Consider the following 19,967-nt stretch of genomic DNA (forward strand, 5'->3'; position numbering starts at 1 on the left):
GAAAGCATTTATGACCATAGCACCTAAACAGGTCTTTGTATGTTAGAAGACGGATTAATATAGGGATAAAGGTGTGTATGTTGGGGGAGAATTTGATAGCCTTTTAATTCTAAAATTGTTTAGGAAGACAATCCTGAAATAGAATTCTAGTGCTTAGTTAACATAGTGCTAGGCACAAAGTGAGACATCAATAATTATTTACTGAGTGCACATATAAATGAATCAATCTACCTGTAAAAGGTTTAGGAATGTCCAAGCACAAACCTGCTTTAAAAACCAGTACTTGTTTAAAACTATATTCAATTGACTCTCTGGATTAATTTGCCATTGGGACTGTGCTGTAATTTATGATCCTTGAATTCGGAGGTCACTTAATCAAAAGACAGCTACAGATACGCTTGTTCAATAAATCCTGATTTATTGACCCTGCTATTGCTGTGCCTCCTTTTCTTTTCTTGATTTTATGGCCCTGTGAGAGAAGTGTTTGGCTAGAGTTGTAACCAAACACACATCTACTTCCATTCTGCATATCATTGGGGATAATATAAGCACTAGGATTATTGCTTAGCAACCTATAATAGCCAAGCACACTAGAGGAGCACTAACAGGCTGCAAGGAAGATAGAGAATGCCCTAGTTCATGTGCGAGTTTGCTAATGAACCATGGCAGATGGATAGATATTAATTTGCTATACATCTGTGGCACTACTCTTAAAGCAGGAGGAGGAATATTTGTCTTGGATTATGCTGGAAAGATTAGAAACAAAGAGTACATTAGAACCTGCAGACTTTAAAGAATTGCTCTCTTTCACACCTATTAAAAATCAAAATAAAAGCAATACAATGAAACAGAATAGAACCCTCCCCACCCCCCAAAAGTAGTCAGTTTGTTTCTAAATCCAACCAAGAAGTAAAGGAGAGCATTATACCATCCTACTCACTTCCTCATATTGGAATAAGAGAATTAGCCAAGGAGGAAATTAAAATTTGGAAGAGAGTTTCATAAATGATATTCACTATTGGACTTAGGACATTCTTTAGATTAAATGTTTGCTTTTCTAGAGTTTCTTTATAGACTACTTAATTAGATTTTTCTTTGTTCTGACAGTTTCTCAGATTTTCTTATTTTTAATGACCTTGCTGGTGGTCAGGTTTGGATCACCACCCATTCCTGGATCTAAATGGGTGAGGTCAGCCCTATCTAAACTAAATGAATTAAGAATGAGAGAAGGGTGACTCCCCAAAGAAATTTGGGCAGACAAAAAATATGTGTGTGTGTGTGTGTGTGTGTGTGTGTGTGTGTGTGTGTGTAACCACTGTATATATAATTACTAGAGAGGAAGTGATCAAAACGTGATAGAAATAAAGAATGCGTTAAGGAATACTATCATGTATTTTTGCAGAATGTCCTTAAATGGATTTGTCTGAAGGCTTTTTTGTTTGTTTGTTTGTCTGTTATCATAATTAGCTTGGGGTTATGGGTTTGGGGGAAGAAGACTACAGAGATAAAATACTATTCTCATCACATGCTATCAAGCATATCATATATGCTGTCAACGTGACTTTTTTTTTCTGTGTGTGTTTTTTTTATTAGGTTTATTGGGGTAACATTGGTTAATACAATTATATAACTTTCAGGTGTACATTATAATTTGACATCTATATATTCTATTGTGTGATTACCACCCAAAGTCCAGTTTCCTTTGGCTACCATATATTTGATCCCCTTTACCCACTTCACCCTACCCCTAACCCCCTATATTTGACTCCCTTTATCCCGTCTACCTCTCCTCTCCTCCCCCACCCCCTACCCTCTGATAACCACTAGTCCATTGTCCCTGAGTCTCTGTTTGTTTATCCTGTTCATTTGTTGCTTTTAGGTTTATATCCCACATATAAGTAATATCATGTGATTTTCAACTTTTTCTGTCTGGCTTATTTTGCTTAGCATGATTATCTCGAGGTCCACCCATGTTGTTGTAAATGGCAGTATTTCATCTCTTCTTATGGCTGAGTAATAATATTCCATTGTATATATGTACCACAGCTTCTTTAGCCAATCATTTATCATAGGACACTTTGGTTGCTTCCATGTCCTGGCCACTGTGAATAATGCTGCTATGAACATCGGTGTGCAATATCTTTTCAGATATGGGTTTTCAAGTCTTTTGGGTAAATACCCAGTAGAGGGATTGCTGGATCATATGGTAGATCAATTTTTAGTTTTTTGAGGAACCTGCATACTGTTTTCCATAGTGGCTGTACCAATTTGCAGTCCCACCAGCAGTGTATGAGGATTCCTTTTTCTCCACATCGTCTCCAACATTTGTTATTACTTGTCCTTCAAAGTGACTTTTTATTGTTGATGTTAATCTTTTTCATCCAGCTGAAATAGTTTTTGTCAGGTTTGTCCACTGTAAAGTGATTCTTTCCCCCTATTTCCATATTGTACTTTTGGGAAGAACTAACTATGCACAGCCCACACTTAAGAAGAGAATTATGCTTTACTTCCTTGAGGGCAGAGTATCTATTAAGTTATTTGGAATACTTCTGCACAGGACATTTGTCTATCTCCCCCCCCCCATTTATTTATTTATTCATGCAAATATTTATATCAGTATGGATATTTGTTTTATATTTGGGTTATAATCTAATACTACTTTATTTTGTTGCTCAAATTGTTTTATCTCTGGCCATTAGGAGCTCCTTTAGTTGGCTACTGTGTCCCTTTGACATACACAATCATTGTGGAGTTTTTTTTTGAGCACTTCCTTACTTTGTGGCACTACAAGATGCCCTAGGCTCATCATATATATTTCCATCCTCAGTCCTTAAATCAACCATTTCTCCAGTGAGACTTGATTTTTTAAATTGGAGATTGATATTAGCAACCAAGATCTGAGCGCTAGGTGTCCAAACTCTCTTAATTACTTTTTTATAACATATAGCATTCTTTTTTTCTCTAACTTATCTGCTCTGAGGATATTAATAACAATTCTTTTAGAGACTCCTTACATTTATTCTATTAATGGTATTTCCTTGGGTAGTATTAATTACTGCATTTGTTGAATTTAGTCACAGAGATAGTGTTACTTAAATATTTAGTGATTCTTATGTGTGTGTGGACATTTGCATTTGGGAATCCTATTTGCTTTTTTGTGGATGGAGTTTCTGTTTTCTGTAGTCTGCTACCAGTGATTGTGGATAAGGAATAAGATGCGCAGACAATGAAATCTGTCAGCAATTCATTTTCTCTGTCCCAAACCCCCTTGTCTCAATGCAGGGGTGAATGCCTCTGGTGTCTGATGAGTAGCTCAACTAAGGATGAAGTTATACAAAAAGTCATTAATTCCCCTGCTACCCATATCTACATTTTTTAAAACTTGGGACACGTCAAAGCTGCTCCCAAATTTCACAGTGTATATTTTTCTCCTGTATTTTTTTAGTTCTATATTTTCTTTAATCTAATCCCCCCTACCTTATAATTTTCAGAGACCCTCAAAATTTCTGACTACTGAAGTTCTCCTTCATGATTGCCAGCATTCTTATATTTTATTAAAATATTAAAATTATACATGTTTATATTAAAATATACATGCACACAACCTTTTCTGTCATTTCTAAAGATATTGGTAGGGAGGGAATGCAAGTTCCTATTCTCAATCTACTACCTTGGTCTAAAATCACACTACATTTTAAAAATGAACACATGAAAGAGGCTGGAAATACAAGCATGGAAAGAAATTTATTTAAATAAACATGTGATAGACTCTCTTCACTGCCCACTCAGCAGACATTTCCCAACCTTTTTCCCTGCCAACTGAACCTCGATTTTATAGCAGATAGAAATCACTTGATATCAGAGAACTTGACCTAAATCCTGATGTGAAGTAATAAATTATGATTGGTCAAAACTATTCATAATAATCCCTTTTCCCTTTACCAGCTAGGAGTAGACATGTAACTTAATTAAGCTAAATGAAATGTAAAGGAAAGTTTTAGAGTCTGGGATCTTCTTCTCTTGGATAATAAAAGAGAACCTCAAGAGGAAAAATCCCCTTTGTTCTTAATCCCTTTTTTCCTGTAAAGAAGAGATGTCTGGAGCTGCAATAGTTATCTTGTGATCCTGAGGTACAAGCACAAAAAAAAATGAACAAAGAAAAACAAAACAGGCTAGGTACTTAATGAAAAACACTGAGCTGCTGAATGACTTCTGATTAAGTCAACAATAAATGTCCTATTGTTAAAGTCATTGTTGTCTAATTTTTTGTTACTTTCAGCTGTGTTTGAATACAACATGTAAAGGTATGTAAAAAACTCTTTTTCCTAATAATATTATAAAGTAACATAGATTAAAATCTACTTCTAATATTTCTTACATTTCACTTCTTTTCCTTCAGAATTAGACCTGGAGGGGCAGCCAGAAATCTCAACTGGTTCAATAAAGGACCATAACATTGGAGTCTCAAAGAATATGGTGGTAAGAAAACCTGCAAAAGTGATTTTCAACTTAGATCAAACTCTCCTGGATTCAAAGCTAGAACAACCATGGAAGAAAAATCTTTTTGAAAGAGTGGAGGCAAGAGCTCAGGCAATGCAGCAGAAAAGAATATGTAAGGATAATGAGAAGAAGGAACTAGAAAAAAAGGCTCAGAAAAAACTCCCTAAGGATAATTTGGCCAAAGAGTGGTTTAATACTGAAAACATGACACTGAACACTCGTGCATATTTGCTTGACAAACTTCTACCCACCTTAGTTCCTGGTGTGGAAAAAATGTTAATGCAAGTGGAAAACAAGAAGCTCTTGACAGAAATTGATATTCCAATCAAGTTTGATCCAATTAATTATTTGGGGGAATACTTAATGAGAAACAATCCTAATTATATCAAAGACTCGGGAATGTCTGGTTATCAGAGGGTAATGAGAGATGTTACAGAAGACCTGAAGATACATGTTCCCAGCACTATCTGCAACAGGTACTATTTGTTATATTATCAGTTGATGATATAGCTCCTTATATTGAAAAGCATGTAGAACAATAACATAATTATACAAACTTAAAAGGACTTAAGTAAGTAATTTTATAGTTATTCAAAAAGTATTGAGCCACTACTATGTGCTTCACTTTAAGGCATTAATAAAGACTAGTGAAGTATAGTAAATAAGTTTCTTGTATTCATGGATTTAGTTATCTCACTAGGATCCCAAGTATATATTCATTTATTATCTGTCTCCCTGCATTGGAAAATAAGATATATGAGAGTAGAGACTTTTTAAAAATTTAACTTTTCAGATAGGCAGCATATTTACCTGATTCAAAAGCCAAAACATAGAGTTATACAGGGAAAAGTTTTCCATTCTTATCCTTCATCTACCCAATACTCCCCCTCTGCCATAAATAATTACTGTTAAATTACATTGGCTATTACCTCCAAATCAATGTTAAATGATAGTGGTGATATATGCATCCTTGTCTTGTTTATGACTTTAAGTAGAAATGATTTTTCTATTACTGCTTTAATATGAACAGTTAAATATATATATATATATATATATATATTACTACCATAACTACTTCATTAGATCTGAAAAAAATATATTTTATCACATTAAGAAAAATGCACCTAGTTTCTGATTTTTAAAATTCAGGAATAATTGTCAATTTTGTCAAATGCTTTCTCAGCACATATGGAGATGATCATTTGATTTTCACCCTAGATTCATTAACAATGAACTTTATTAATAGATTTTCTAATGTTGAGCTATTTTGTAATTTCTGAAATAAATCCTACTTGATTGCTATATATTTGGTTATGTTGAAATATGTTTTCTACTAGTAAGACAGAATAAATGTTTATTTCTTTCCTTTTAATTCCAGGTTTTCAGAATAAATATCTATCTATCTATCTATCTATCTATCTATCTATCTATCTATCTATCTATCTACCTATCTATCTACCTATCTATCTATCTGCCTGCCTATCGTCAATAGTCAATGCTAGTGACAACGAATGATTTTTCCCCTTTTGGGGAAGAGTTCTTTTTTGAGTATCATTATGGACACATGGATTTTAATATATGTTCAATGTATTTTAATCTAGTAAAGTCAAATTTTTTCTCTTTGATGCTCAACTTGACCCAACTTTGGTTCCTGTGTTCTAATATTACACCTTTAGTCTTGAAAGCTTCATGTATTTTTTTAAGGATTAGTTCCTTTTAATGGGGATCACTCATCTGGGAGCTAGGAATGCTCATAAATATTGTACTGTCATTGCTTCTAGGCTTTCGTGACTAACGAATATAATTTTTAAAAATAATGAGTTCATATTAATAGTTTCATATCAAATACAATGTTTCAGAGTTTTTATCTAATTCCTTGATTTTATATTTGTATCTTTATTTATTACACTGAAAATCTTGATTCCTAATAAAATTGACAAAATTACTTTACTTTTTCCTACGATTTACATAAAACTCCTTTAAAATAATAATACCAACAAGGCTATGAATAATTGAACTACTAAATAAGGTTTTATATTTATTTTCAGCTTTACTGTCCATATACTATATTCTATTAAATATGTGTATGTAAAAACTGAAACCATTCAAAAACTAAAAGAAACCAGGGGTTAAATTCTATTACAACCAGAAAAAAAGCCTTTTGAACCATGACTCAAAATCATGAAAATATTGATAAATTTGAGAAATTTACCTGGAAAATGGAGTCACAACTACTTGATTCTGCTGTTGTATAAAAGTAGCCATAGACAATATGTAAATGAATAAGCATGGCCATGTTCTAGTAAAACTTTATTTATGGATACTAAAATTTGAATTTCTTGAATTTCTACATGCCACAAAGTATTATTCTTATTTTTATTTTTAAAAACTACTTTAAAATGTAACAACTAATTTTAAATTTTGAGTTGTATAAAACCAAGCAGCAAGCCATATTTGGCCCCTAGAATGTAGAATCTGATCCCTGGTCTAGATCAGGTCTAGTATCTGTTTGGCCTCTTCCAGACCTAAAAAAAAAAACAAATAAGGCACTTTGAATCTCTGATTCTCTTCCTGAATCTTTATATTTTCCTTTTAATGTCTTCTGGTATGGATACTTAAACTAAAATTTATAAAGGAATCTAAAATTCTTTGTGACTTGTTTTAGTATCATTCCTATAAGGTAAGCAACTAATTAGAAGCTTAGAATGATAATTCTTTTGAAATAAAGTATATATGTTCCTCAGAATAAACTAAGTGTATGGTTGCCTACCAATAATATCAGAAGCGAATCAATTTCTAATCTGAATCAAAACCTCAAAGAATGTATTTGAAACAACTTTCACAGGAGGTTTTTATGCACACTAAAGTTTCAAGACCAATCATTTAGCAAAACCAGATTAAGTGAGTTTTAATACTAGTGAAAAGTTCTGACAGCAGCAGGAAGCAGTGTCATTAAATTTAATAAATAACTTAAAGAATATTTTTGTTCATCATCTGTTCTTGCAGAGCAAGAAATCAAATTTGTACTTAGATCTATTTCCATTTTGAAAAAAACTTAAAATTTAGTAACTGGTGTCAAGGCTGTAAATCAACATATTGATAAATCCTTTCTCCTGTTAGGGACATGTAAATCTCAGTCAGTACATTAAACTCTAGGCATTTATGAATATCTATAGTAATAATAGTTACAGGCACAAGAGAACTTTGGTCTAGGTTCCATTGCCAACCAATAGCATGACACAAGAGGATTAGTTTATTTCACTGATGTTTCTTGAACTAGGAGTTTGAATAGTTAGGGTCATTTGAGGTTTGTTAAGAGTCCTAGTTTCTATAGGAGCAATACTGTTATAGGAATTTTATGAAAGAGTTAAAGTAATTAAAGATACTTTCTTTGCCTGAATTGTCAAGATTAGAACTCTATCTCTTTCTGGCAATAATCCAAGATCTATGTCAACATGTGACAATGTCAGGCTTTTGTAGAATATCCAGAAATCCTAGGGATGCTTTACAACAGCACAATGACTATTGACTTGGATATCCAGCATCTTAGCAAAAACAGTCCTGCTTTTAAATCCTCTGAACTATATCATTGTGTTGTTCTCAATTCATTAGAGAGCTTTGGAAAATTATTTTGGGAATGAGAGTTTTCTTTATTTATTTTCAAGAAAAAAGACAAAATTTTTGTTTGTTTTTTTAAGACTTTATCTTCTGGTGATAATGTTAAAGTGTTCATTTGCCAGAACCTGATTCAAAGTTTTCAATTGTCTGCTTCCCAGCACAAAAAAAGGTTCATCTCTGCTTGATATCTAAGGACAGTAGATAGAGAAGACACTTATTAATTTGGAACAATTTTTATAGTAGTAGTCACTTATCTGAAAAATGAAATATTGCTGCTGTTTTTAAGTTTCACATATGCAATATATTTTTATTGCTTTTCATCAGGGTTTCTAGAAGATTAAGGTATAAAATTGTAGTGGTTAGATTTGTATCATTTTGCTTTTTTTCATATATATTTTTAGCATTTCTTTTGATATTTTTTCTCTCTGACTCTTGATTATTCCAGTGCATGAGAACACATATTCTATAAGTCACTACTGCCTTGTGAATTAATAATGAAAGAATTTGCTCTTAAAATAGGGTTACAAATTTTCAGTAGTTGATTATGGTGATGGTTAGACATATTTATATATATGTGCTGAAATTTGTATAACTATGCACTCAGAAGGTCAATTTTGCTATATGATATTTCCAAAAATAAAAACATTTAAACAGTGAACAAAAAAGGATTATAGAAAATGATTACTAATGTTAGAATTTCACACAATTCCAGAGAAGTGAGGCCTATTATACTATGAATTTCCTCTCTTTTCTCCAGAGTCCTGATACACAGTCCTAATCCTAGAATGAGAGTTCAAATGAACCAGGAAGTAGATCTAAGAAACTCAAGGCAAAACCTTAGATCTTTTCCTGTATGGCAATTATAGTGATGCATAACTAGTTCTGGCTTGGTAATGATCTCTGATCTCTACATCTGTTACTTATTTCATAATCACTATGCATCTGTGATACACCCTGAGGTATCTTTTGGGTATTTGTCCTTTGACTATTCTTTATCAGCCTTATGGACTAATCATGTAACATTTAATCTGTGATAAGAAAGAATCACAAAGAAATACTCCACGGAATTATTTTCTCTATTACAGCTACATAAAGAAGAAAAATAAGTCAGTATAAATGCTCAAGTATTAAGGAAATACAAACCGAGTAAAAGCTAAAAGGGAGAAAGAGACACATGTTTTTCTTCAATGTAAAACCTTTTAGGATAAAGATCTAAATCCTTAACTAGGTCATAAGACCTCCCTTGTATGACTTGATCCCTAACTTTCTTTTTAGTCCTGGCTTCTGCCTCTCTCCTCACCCTCTCTACTCCAAACACACAGGATTTCTTTCAGTTCTTCAAACATACTACACTTCTTTCTACCTCAGGGTCTTTACATATGCTATTCCTTCTGCCCGTATCACTCTTCTTCCTCCTTACTTTATCTTACTAATCCTTTAGAGCAGCAGTTTCCAACCTTTTTGGCACCAGGGACCAGTGCTCCTATGAGAATATAACACCTGATGATCTGAGGTGGCGCTGAGGTGGTGACACTAGCACTGGGGAGTGGCTGCAAATACAGATAAAGCTTCACTTGCTAGCCAGCCACTCACTTCCTGGTGTGTGGCCCAGTTCCTAATAGGTCACTGTCCAGTACCAGTCCACGGCCAAGGGGTTGGGGATCCCTGCTTTAGAGTTCAGTTTAAATGCCATTTTACTTTGATTTAACTAATCTAATCTGGCTTTCGCACTCATGATGAAAGTTTTCTTGTATTGATTTTTTTGTTGTTTTTTTTGCTTTTTTTTTGTTTTTAGATACCTAAGATTACTATCAGATATCTTAATTTGGGGTAATCGACTATTTATCTTAAAAAAAATTTTTAATAATTTTATTTTCATGGTGATGCTGATTAACAAAATCCAATAAGTTTCAACTGTACACTTTAACAATAAGACATATACATTTACATTGTGTGTTCACCTCCCATAGTTAGATTGCTTTCTGTCACCATATATTTGATCCCTTTTACCCCATCTACCTCCCCCCTTCCCCTCTATCCTCTGGCAACCACTAATTTACTGTCCATGTCCATGAGACTCTCTTTGTCGTGCTTGTTTGTTACTTTTAGATTTATATACCACATATAAGTGATATGACCTGGTTTTCAACTTTTTCTGTCTGGCTTATTTCACATTACATTATTATCTCGATTCATCCATGTTGTCGCAAATGGCAGTATTTCATCTCTTCTTATGGCTGAATAATAGTCCATTGTATATATGTACCACATATTCTTTATACTGTCACCTATCGTAGGACACTTTGGTTGCATCCACATCCTGGCCACCAGGAATAGTGCTGCTATGAACATTGGTGTGCAAACTCGGATATGAGTTTTCAAGTCTTTGGGGTAAATACTGAGTAGAGGGATTGCTGGGTCATATGGTAGATCAATTCTTAGTTCTTTGAGGAAACTCCATACTGTTTTCCATAGAGGTTGAACCAATTTGCAGTCTCACCAGCAGTCTTTTAAGGTTCTATTTTCTCCACATCCTCTCCAACACTTGTTATTTCTTGTCCTGTTAATAATAGCCATTCTAACAGGTGTGAAATGGTATCTCATTGTGGTTTTGATTTGCATTTCCCTAATAGCTAGTGATGTCTTCTTGGGAGAAGTGTCTTTTCAGGTCCTCTGCCCATTTTTTAATTGTATTGTTTTGTTGTTGTTGTTGTTGTTATTGAATTGTATGAGTTCTTTGTATATTTTGGATATCAGGTCCTTATCAGATGCATTGTTTGCAAATGTATTTTCCCATTCAGATGATTGTCTCTTTGAATTATTGATAGTTTCTTTTGCTATGCAGAAGCTTTTTAGTTTGATATAGTCCAATTCATTTATTTTTGCTTTTACTTCCTGTTGTATTTTTGCCTTTGAGGTCAAATTTATAAAATCTTCTTTAAGTCCAAGGTCCATGAGTTCATCTATGCAATTTATTGTTTCAGGTCTTATATTCAGGTGTTAATTCATTTTGAGTTTATTTTGGTGTGTGGTGAGAGACACAATAGTCTAGTATCATTCTTTTGCAGGTGGCTTTCTAGTTTTCCCAGTACCATTTATTGAAGAGGCTTTCCTTTCTTCATGGTATGTTTTTGGCTCCTTTGCTGAAAATAATTTGCCCATATAAATGGGGGTTTACTTCTGGAATCTCGATTCTGTTCCATCTGTCTGTGTGTCTGTTGTTGTGCCAGTACCATGCTGTGCTGATTATGGTTGTTTTGTAGTATAATTTGAAGTCAAGCAGAGTTATACTTCCAGACTTGTTCTTTTTTCTCAGGATAGCTTTGAGGATTCGGGGTCTTTTGTGCTTCTGCATAAATCTGATGATATTTTGTTCTTTTTCTTTAAAAAGTGCCAATAGGATTTTGATGGGGATTGCATTAAATCTGTATAATGCATTAGGTAATAAAATCATTTTAACTATGTTGGTTCTTCCAACTCGTGAACATGGAATATCTTTCCATTTCTTTGTATCTTCTTTGATTTCTTTTAACAGAGTCTTAATAGTTTGGAGTCTCATGTACGGTGGCCCTGAAGCACAAAACTAGGTTTTGTTTCTAAATGTGGACATTAATAAGTGGAAGGAAATGATGTCTGAGCTGAGACCTAAAAGATATGGAGGATCTAGTCAAGCAATGAGAGGAAGAAAAGTATTTCAAACAGATGAAAATATAACAGAAACCCAATTTTGTTCATCTATTTTTGTGTTGCAGTGATTAATACACATGAGAATCTGGAAACACCCAGTACTTTCTATGCAATATTGTTTACTTAACTGTTCTGCATTGGACCCTAAGCTTTATAATGGCAGAATCCATAGTAGGTGGCTGACTTAGTGAGCAAGTGAGTGAATGAATAAATAATGAGAAAAAGCTAGAAGAAAGACAGATACGGAATAGAGAGTCATGCAGGAATGAAGACAGAAATTAAGGAGAATGTATAGAGAGAGGAAAAGAGAGAAAAAGGAGAGAAAGAGAGGGAAGCGGGAAGTAGATAACGCAGCAGAGGAGAAAGAGTAGGAGAAGAGCAGAAGGAGAGCCAGCATAGGAAGGGACTGAAGGCTCTGAGATAAGTGGGAGAGGTTTGGCTACTTAGCAGTTTTACCAGAGGAACTTAGCACTTCCTTTGAAGCACTAATTAATCCTTCCAGCAGTTCGGAACAGGCCCTTCTACATTATTAAACCACTTGTTTGTTTAGGTTTTCAAGCTTCAAAGTTTATTTTTGAAGACATATTTTCCTAGAGAATTTCAAAGGCTTTATATGGGCATAAAGTAATGACTTATATTGTAGTCGTTGTTGTTGTTTTTTTTTTATTATTAAAGGTATCCAATTTACCGGCACTTACTGAAATTTGTTTGCCTTTTAAAATCTGTCAGATTGCCCTAGATTTTCTTCTCTGAAAGATGAAGAACTGTCTCAAACATTATTGGAAAATTGTATTTGAAAGCAGCAGCTATTTTTATTATTCTGAGACATTCTGGTGTTTTAATCAAAACAGTTTGGGGATTTTGAAGTCCTAATAGGGATGATGAACATAGGCACAATTAAAATCACAGTCCTTTCCACATTTTCTAGTGGGCGATACGACTCTGCCTGAGTACAAATATAACTATTATGCTTAGGGGCTTTCAATGTATTTGACTCTGTCCAAACAAAAGAAATTGGCAATATATAGTCCTAGACAGAAATCAAAAGTTTGGTCCAAGGTATCAGAATTACCTGAGATACTTGTTATAAACAGCTTTCAGGATCCTACCCTAGACCTTGAATCAGAGTCCTTCCACACGATTGCTATGTCCGTGGAAGAGAGAAGCTCACCACATTAAGACCTTAGTGCATTCAACTTTGCTTTTAGTATATAAGTGGCAACATCTAGGAATATTCTTAGTACTCCCTAAGTATAGTATTTAGTTGGGTAAAATAAGCACACCTCTACAAAAAGTCAAATAATAGTAGCAGGTAGCCTATAATTAATGTGCTACAGGCTTGAATCAAGGACAATTTCATGGAGAAAAGACAGGTACAAAGTTTATATGAGTTTCTGAATTCTTGTATTTTAACATTTGAAAAATTTGAATCAAATCCAGTGGTCTTAACTCAACATATCTTTTATTTCTATGTTCTTCAGAGTGTCTAAGATGAAAGAGAAGGTTAAACAGAAACAAGAACAAAGAGAAAGCATAAACGAAGTCAAAGTCAAGGTAGCCAACACACGGAAACAGGCTCTGCAGGAGCAGTTCAATGAATGGATTCTAGACCCCAAAGGAATGATTCCTATGATAGTGGTAAGAAAGTGGGTATCTGTGAAGGGCAGGTGGGGTGGGCAATAAGAGGGTGATTGCTAGAATACTGAGTGAAGTGCTAAAAGCTTCCCGCTAAATTTTCAGTCCTGCTTAGGTAAGTCAGTTCTTGATACATCTAGTCCATGAGAGTAGATTTCTTCAATTTCCTTTTGAGTATTTATTTTTAAATATAGCTAATATTCTAAAATATTGACTCTGGTTGGGGTCCCTAAGCTCTTTATTACAGATATAGCTTTCATTTGTTTGTTTGTTTGTTTTTTATATGCTTGGGACTAATTACTTCTCTGGGCTAAGTGGCTATGTCTCTTAGCTCCAGAAAAATACCTTTACTCTAATAAGAGTTAAATATTTTCTCTTAGGTATATGTAGATATGAGAATACTCACTGGTTAGATAAAATGACAAGCATAGTTTTGATTCAAAGTGAATTATTAAAAATAGACCAAGAATCAGACAGAAAAAGTTGAGAACCATATGATTTTATTTATATGTGGGATATAAAACTGAAAGCAACAAATGAACAAGACAAACAGAGACTCATGGACACCAACAATAGTTTAGTGGTTACCAGAGGGAGGGAGAAGTGGAGAAGATAGATAAGGGTAAAGGGGTCAAATATATGGTGACAGAAGGAAATTTAACTTTAGCTGGTAAAATAAACATGATACAATATACATATGATGTATTATTATACACTTGCTATATTGTACACTTGTAACCTATATAATTTTATTAAACAATGTCACCCCAATACATTTAATGAAAATATTAAAATAAAAAAAATAAAATCAATAAAAATAGATCAAAGAAGACAAGCCACAGATTGGGAAAAAAATGTCTGCAAAAGACATATCTGATAAAGGACTATTCGAAATATACAAAGAACTCTTAAAATTCAACAATAAGGACATGAACAACAGATTAAAAAATGAGCAAAAGACTTGAATAGACAGTTCTCCAAAGGTAGCAAATAAACATATGAAAAAATGCTCCATATATATTTTCAGGGAAATACAAATTAAAACAACAGTAAAGTTGACAAGATGGTGGAGTAGGTAAATGCTGTGCTTGCCTCCTCCCATGATCACATAAAAAGTACAACTAAATTATAGAAAAATCAACCTAGAGAACCATTTGAAGACTAGCTGAACAAAAGTCCTATAACTAAGGATATAAAGAAAAGCCCCATTGGACTTGTAGAAGGGACAGAGATGTGAAACGGGATAGTTCCATACCCACGTGTCGCGGTTGAGAATAGGGAGGGATGTCTCAGTGGCAGAGATATCCAGCCCCACACCAGGCTCCCCTGCCTAGAGCACCAATGCTGAGAGGAGGAGCCTCCACAACATCTGGTTGTAAAAAACAATGGGAATTCTTTCTTTCTGGGTGAGGCAGAAGGTTGCTGGAAATCCAGATGTCCTCTTTGAGGGCTCACACAGATTCTTTCACTCCCAGGCATTCATCCTGAGCTCCGGCAGAGGGATGACAGCTCAGAAGGCACAAGAGACAAATAGGGAGAAATGGAGTTGTGTGGCTTCAGGGTGAGGGCTGGATGGATGGCCGCCATTATCCCTGTGTTGAGTTCTCTTGCTGTGTAGCCTATAGGGTGGGCACCATCTTTCCGATGTTGAGCCCTCTCCCAACAGGGACAAGTCTGAATCTGCATTTATCTGGTGAAATCTGCTTTCTAACCTAGTGACTCCCTGGGACCCTGCCCTACCCAACTCCCCAACTGCCAGAGGCACTTCTAGTGGTGGGCAGCCAGCCCTGCCTTGTGCACCGTGCACCATGTGCTGTAGGAAGCTCTTTCTGCTGCAAGCAGCTGGCCTTGGCTTGTATACTGCTGGAGGCACTTATGGCGGTGGGCAGCCAGTCCTGGCCCACACTGTAATCTTTCTTAGACAACTCTTGGGGGTCCACATGCCCCAGGCAGGTGATGGCCTCAGTGTGCTTGGTGTGCTCCAAGCCTTTTGCTGAATGGCCCTAGGCTTAGCACAGGTGCAAAACCTGAATTTGCATTAACTTGATGAACACCACTTGCCCCATACTGGTGACTCCCTGATACCCTGCCTCACCCAACTCGAGTACTGTCCAAGGCTCTTTTAATGGCTGAGCCTTACGGGCAGCCAGCAGGTAGTGGCAAGCCTTAGGGTACCCTGGGCCTGGTGCAGCTGACCTCGGTTTATAGTGTGGCTTCTCCCATGCTCCTCCAGATCTAGCACAGGCCACGTCCAACTGCAGATCACTTTGTAGCTACTACCAGCCAGCCCCAAGCTGGACATAGGTAGTGGCTGACCTTGGCCTGCATGGGAGTCCCTTCCAAGAGGCCTGAGAACCAAAGACCAGCTTCAGACCACAACAGACCACCACCCGATTAGCCCCTCAAGTGGCACACCCAAAGAGTGGTCTCAGCAAGCACCAGAACTGGGGCAAATCCCACTCCATTGAGTCAGCTCTTGCAGAGTAGTTTGTAGGCTGTGGGCATGTCCACTTCTCACAGCCAGTCAGACTGAGGGTCAATCCCGACCACTGACATGCCAACAGCAATCAAGGCTTAACTACAACAAGAGAGCACACACAACCCACACAAGAGCCACTCCTGGAACACCCAGCTCAGGTGCTGAGGGAGACTGTGCCACTGGGCTTCACAGGGCACCTACTACATAAAGCCAATCTGCCAAGACTGGGAGACATAGCAGATCTACCTAATACATAGAAACAAACACATAGAGGCAGCCGAATTGAGGAAACAAAGAAACATGTTCTAAATGAAAGAACAAGACAAAATTCCGGAAAAAGAACTAAACAAAATGAAGGCAATTAATCTACCAGATATAGAATTCAAAACACTGATTATAAGGATGCTCAAGAAACTTAGTAAGAACTTCAACTAAAAGATGATAAGCATAAAAAAAGGATGTAGAAACCATGAAAAAAAAAAAAAAAGAACCAGTCAGAAATGAAGAATACAATAACTGAAATGAAGAATACTCTAGAAGGAATCAATAGCAGATTATATGAAACAGAAGATGGAATCAACAATTTGGAAGACAAGGTAGCAGAAAACCCAATCAGAACTGAAAAAAAGAAAAATATTTTTAAAAATAAAAATTGTTTAAGGGACCTCTGGGACAACATCAAAAATACCAGAAGGAGAAGAGAGAGAGCAAGGAATTGAAAACCTATTTGAAGAAATCAGGATGGAAAACTTCCCTTACCTGGAGAAGGAAATTGACATACAACCCCAGGGAGCACAGAGAGTCCCAAACAAGATAACCCAAAGAGGCCCTCACAAAGACACATCATAATTAAAATGCCAAAGATCAAAGACAAAGAGAGACTCTTAAAAGCAGCGAGAGAGAAGCAGTTATTTACCTACATGGAAGCTCCCATAAGACTGTCAGTTTATTTCTCAACAGAAACTTTGCAGACCAGAAGAGATTGGCATGAATATTCAAAGTGATGAAACGTAAGGACCTACAACCAATACTATCCTACCCAATAAGACTATCATTTAAAGTTGAAGGAGGTATAAAGATCTTCCCAGAAAAGAAAAAGCTAAAGGAGTTCATCACCACCAAACCAGTAGTATAAGAAATGTTAAAGGGACTTCTTTAAGAAGAAGGGTGGGGGAAGACCAAGAATGTGGATAATAAAATGGCAATAACTATGTACCTATCAGTAATCACTTTAAATGTAAATAGATTAAATGCTCCAATCAAAAGACATAGGATAGTTGAATGGATAAGAAAACAAAACTCATACATATGCTGTCTACCAGAGACCCACTTTAGGCCAAAAGACACACAGACTGAAACTAAAAGGATGGAAAAAGATATTTCATGTGAATGGAAACAAACAGAAAAGCTAGGGCATCAATACTGATATCAGACAAAACAGACTTTAAAACAAAGATTATAATAAGAGACAAAAAAGGACATTACATAATGATAAAAATATCAATCTAATAAGAGGATATAACCCTTGTAAACATTTATGCACTCAACATAGTAGCACTTAGCTAAAGCAGATACTGAGTGAAATAAAGGAGAGATTGACAGTAATATAGTCATAGTAGAGGACTCTATCTTTTTTATTTAATTATTTTTTTTTAGTAGAGGACTTTAACACCCATTGACACAAGTGGACAGATCTTTCAGACAGAAAATCAACAAGAAAATAATGGCATTAAATAATACACTAGACCAGATATTTTTAGAGCATTTCACCTCAAAGTGGCAAAATATACATTCTTTTCAAGTGCACATGGAACATTTTCCAAGGTGGAACACATATTAGGCATATAAAACAAGTCCCAGTAAATTTAAGAAGATTGAAATCATATTAAGCGTCTTCTCTGACCACAATGGTATGAAACTAGAAATCAATTGCAAGAAAAAAACTGGAAAAAAATACCAACAAATTGAGGCTAAATAATATCCCACTAAACCAGGAATGGGTTAACAATGGGATCAAGGAAGAAATAAAAAAAATACCTTGAGACAAATGAAAATGAAAACACAGTGACCCAAAATCTATGGGATACAACAAAAGCAGTCCTAAAGAGAAATTCATAACAATACAGGCCTATCTCAAGAACAAGAAAAATCTCAAATAATTGATTTAACCTTACACCTCAAGGAACTAGAAAAAGAATAGCAAGCAACATAGCCCCAAGTGAGTAGAAATATAAAGATCAGAGTGGAAATAAATGAAATGGAGTCTGTAAAACTAATATAAAGGATCGATGAAACCAAGAGCTGGCTCTTTGAAAAGACAAACAAAATTGATAAACCTTTAACTACACTCAAGAAGAATAAAAGAGGGAGGACCCAAATAAACAAAATCAGAAATTAAAGAGAAGTGACAACTGACTCCACAGAAATACAAAGGATTTTAAGAAAATACTGCAAACACTTATGTGCCAACAAATTGGACAATCTGGAAGAAATGGGTACATTCCAAGTAACATACTGAGTCAAGAGAAACAGAAAATCTGAACAGACTGATTACTACTAATGAAATCTAATCAGTAATCAAAAAACTTCCAGTAAACAAAAGTCCTGGGCCAGATGGCTTCACAGGTGAATTTCACAAAACATTCAAAGAAGAATTAATACCTATCCTTCTCAAACTATTCCAAAAATTTTCAAGAAAAGGGAAAACGCTCAAGCTCATTTGATGAGGCTACGATTACCCTGATTCTAAAACCAGACAAAGACATTACAAACAAAGAAAATTATAGGCCATTATTCCTGATGAACATAGATGGAAAAACTTCAATAAAATATTAGTGAACCAAATTAAGTAATACATTAAAAAGATCATACACCAAGATCAAGCAGGATTTATTCCTGGGATGCAAGGTTAGTTCAATATCCGCAAAGCAATTAATGTGATACACCACATTAATAAAATGAAAGATAAAAATTATACGATTATATCAAGAGATGCAGAAAAAGTGTTTGACAAAATCCAGCATTTATTTATGATAAAAACTCTCAGCAAAGTGGGAATAGAGGAAACATACCTCAGCACAATCAAGGCCATATATGACAAACCCATAGCTAACATCATACTCAACAGTGAAAAGCTAAAAGCATTTTCCTTAAGATCAGAAAGAAGACAAGGATGCCCACTTTCACCACTTTTATTCAACACAGTATTGGATGTGTTAGCCACAGCAATGAAACAAGAAAAGAAATAAAAGGTATGCAAATTTGAAAGGAAGAAATAAAACTGTCATTGTTTGCAGATGACATGATGCTATATTAGAGAACCCTAAAGATTCCACTAAAAAACTATCAGAACTGATAAATGAATTCAGTAAAGTAGCAGGGTACAAAATTAATATTAAAAAATCAGTTGCCTTTTTATACACCAATAATGAACTAAGAAAGAGCAATAAGAAAATTTCATTGACAATTGCATTAAAAAACGAAATACCTAGGAATAAATTTAACCAAGGAGATGAAAGACCTATATTTGGAAAATTATAAGACATTGAAGAGGATACAAGTAAATGTAAGAATATACTGTGCTCGTGGTTAAGAAGAATTAACATAGTTAAAATGTTCATACTACCCCCAAAAATCTATAGACTTTAGTGCAATCCCTATCAAAATACCAATGGCATTTTTCACAGAACTAAAACAAATAGTCCTAAAATTTATATGGAACCATGAAAGACACTGAATAGCCAAAGGAATCTTGAGAAAGAAGAACAAAGTTGGAGATACCACACCACTTGATGTCAAACTACATTACAAGGCTATAGTAATCAAGACAGCATGGTACTGGCATAAAAACAAACACAGTTCAATGGAACAGAATAGAGAGCCCAGAAATAAACCAATGCCTATAAAGCCAGTAACCGCTCTAAAAAATGAAGTCTATTTTCTTTTAAATGGACCAAGAAGAACTCTGAAATTTCCTTTTTTTTTTTTTTTGTGATTGAAAAATGAGGAGTTATAGAGGATTCTTTGGATTACCATGTTGGTTGCCAAA

At 35.0% G+C, this 19,967-nt stretch overlaps 1 protein-coding gene across 1 annotated transcript in view; it reads left to right on the plus strand.

The window, feature by feature from the left end:
- The window catches only part of EFCAB5 (EF-hand calcium binding domain 5), a 104,672-nt gene that overhangs the window by 3,843 nt on the left and 80,862 nt on the right, over window positions 1-19,967 (plus strand). The window contains exons 4-5 of the mRNA XM_025041615.1: window positions 4,400-4,976; window positions 13,287-13,443. Coding sequence (XP_024897383.1) covers window positions 4,400-4,976; window positions 13,287-13,443 — 734 coding nt within the window. The remainder of the gene's footprint in view (window positions 1-4,399; window positions 4,977-13,286; window positions 13,444-19,967) is intronic.

This window comes from Pteropus alecto, unplaced genomic scaffold (assembly GCF_000325575.1).
Source record: "Pteropus alecto unplaced genomic scaffold, ASM32557v1 scaffold98, whole genome shotgun sequence".
Taxonomy (NCBI): Eukaryota; Metazoa; Chordata; class Mammalia; order Chiroptera; family Pteropodidae; genus Pteropus; species Pteropus alecto.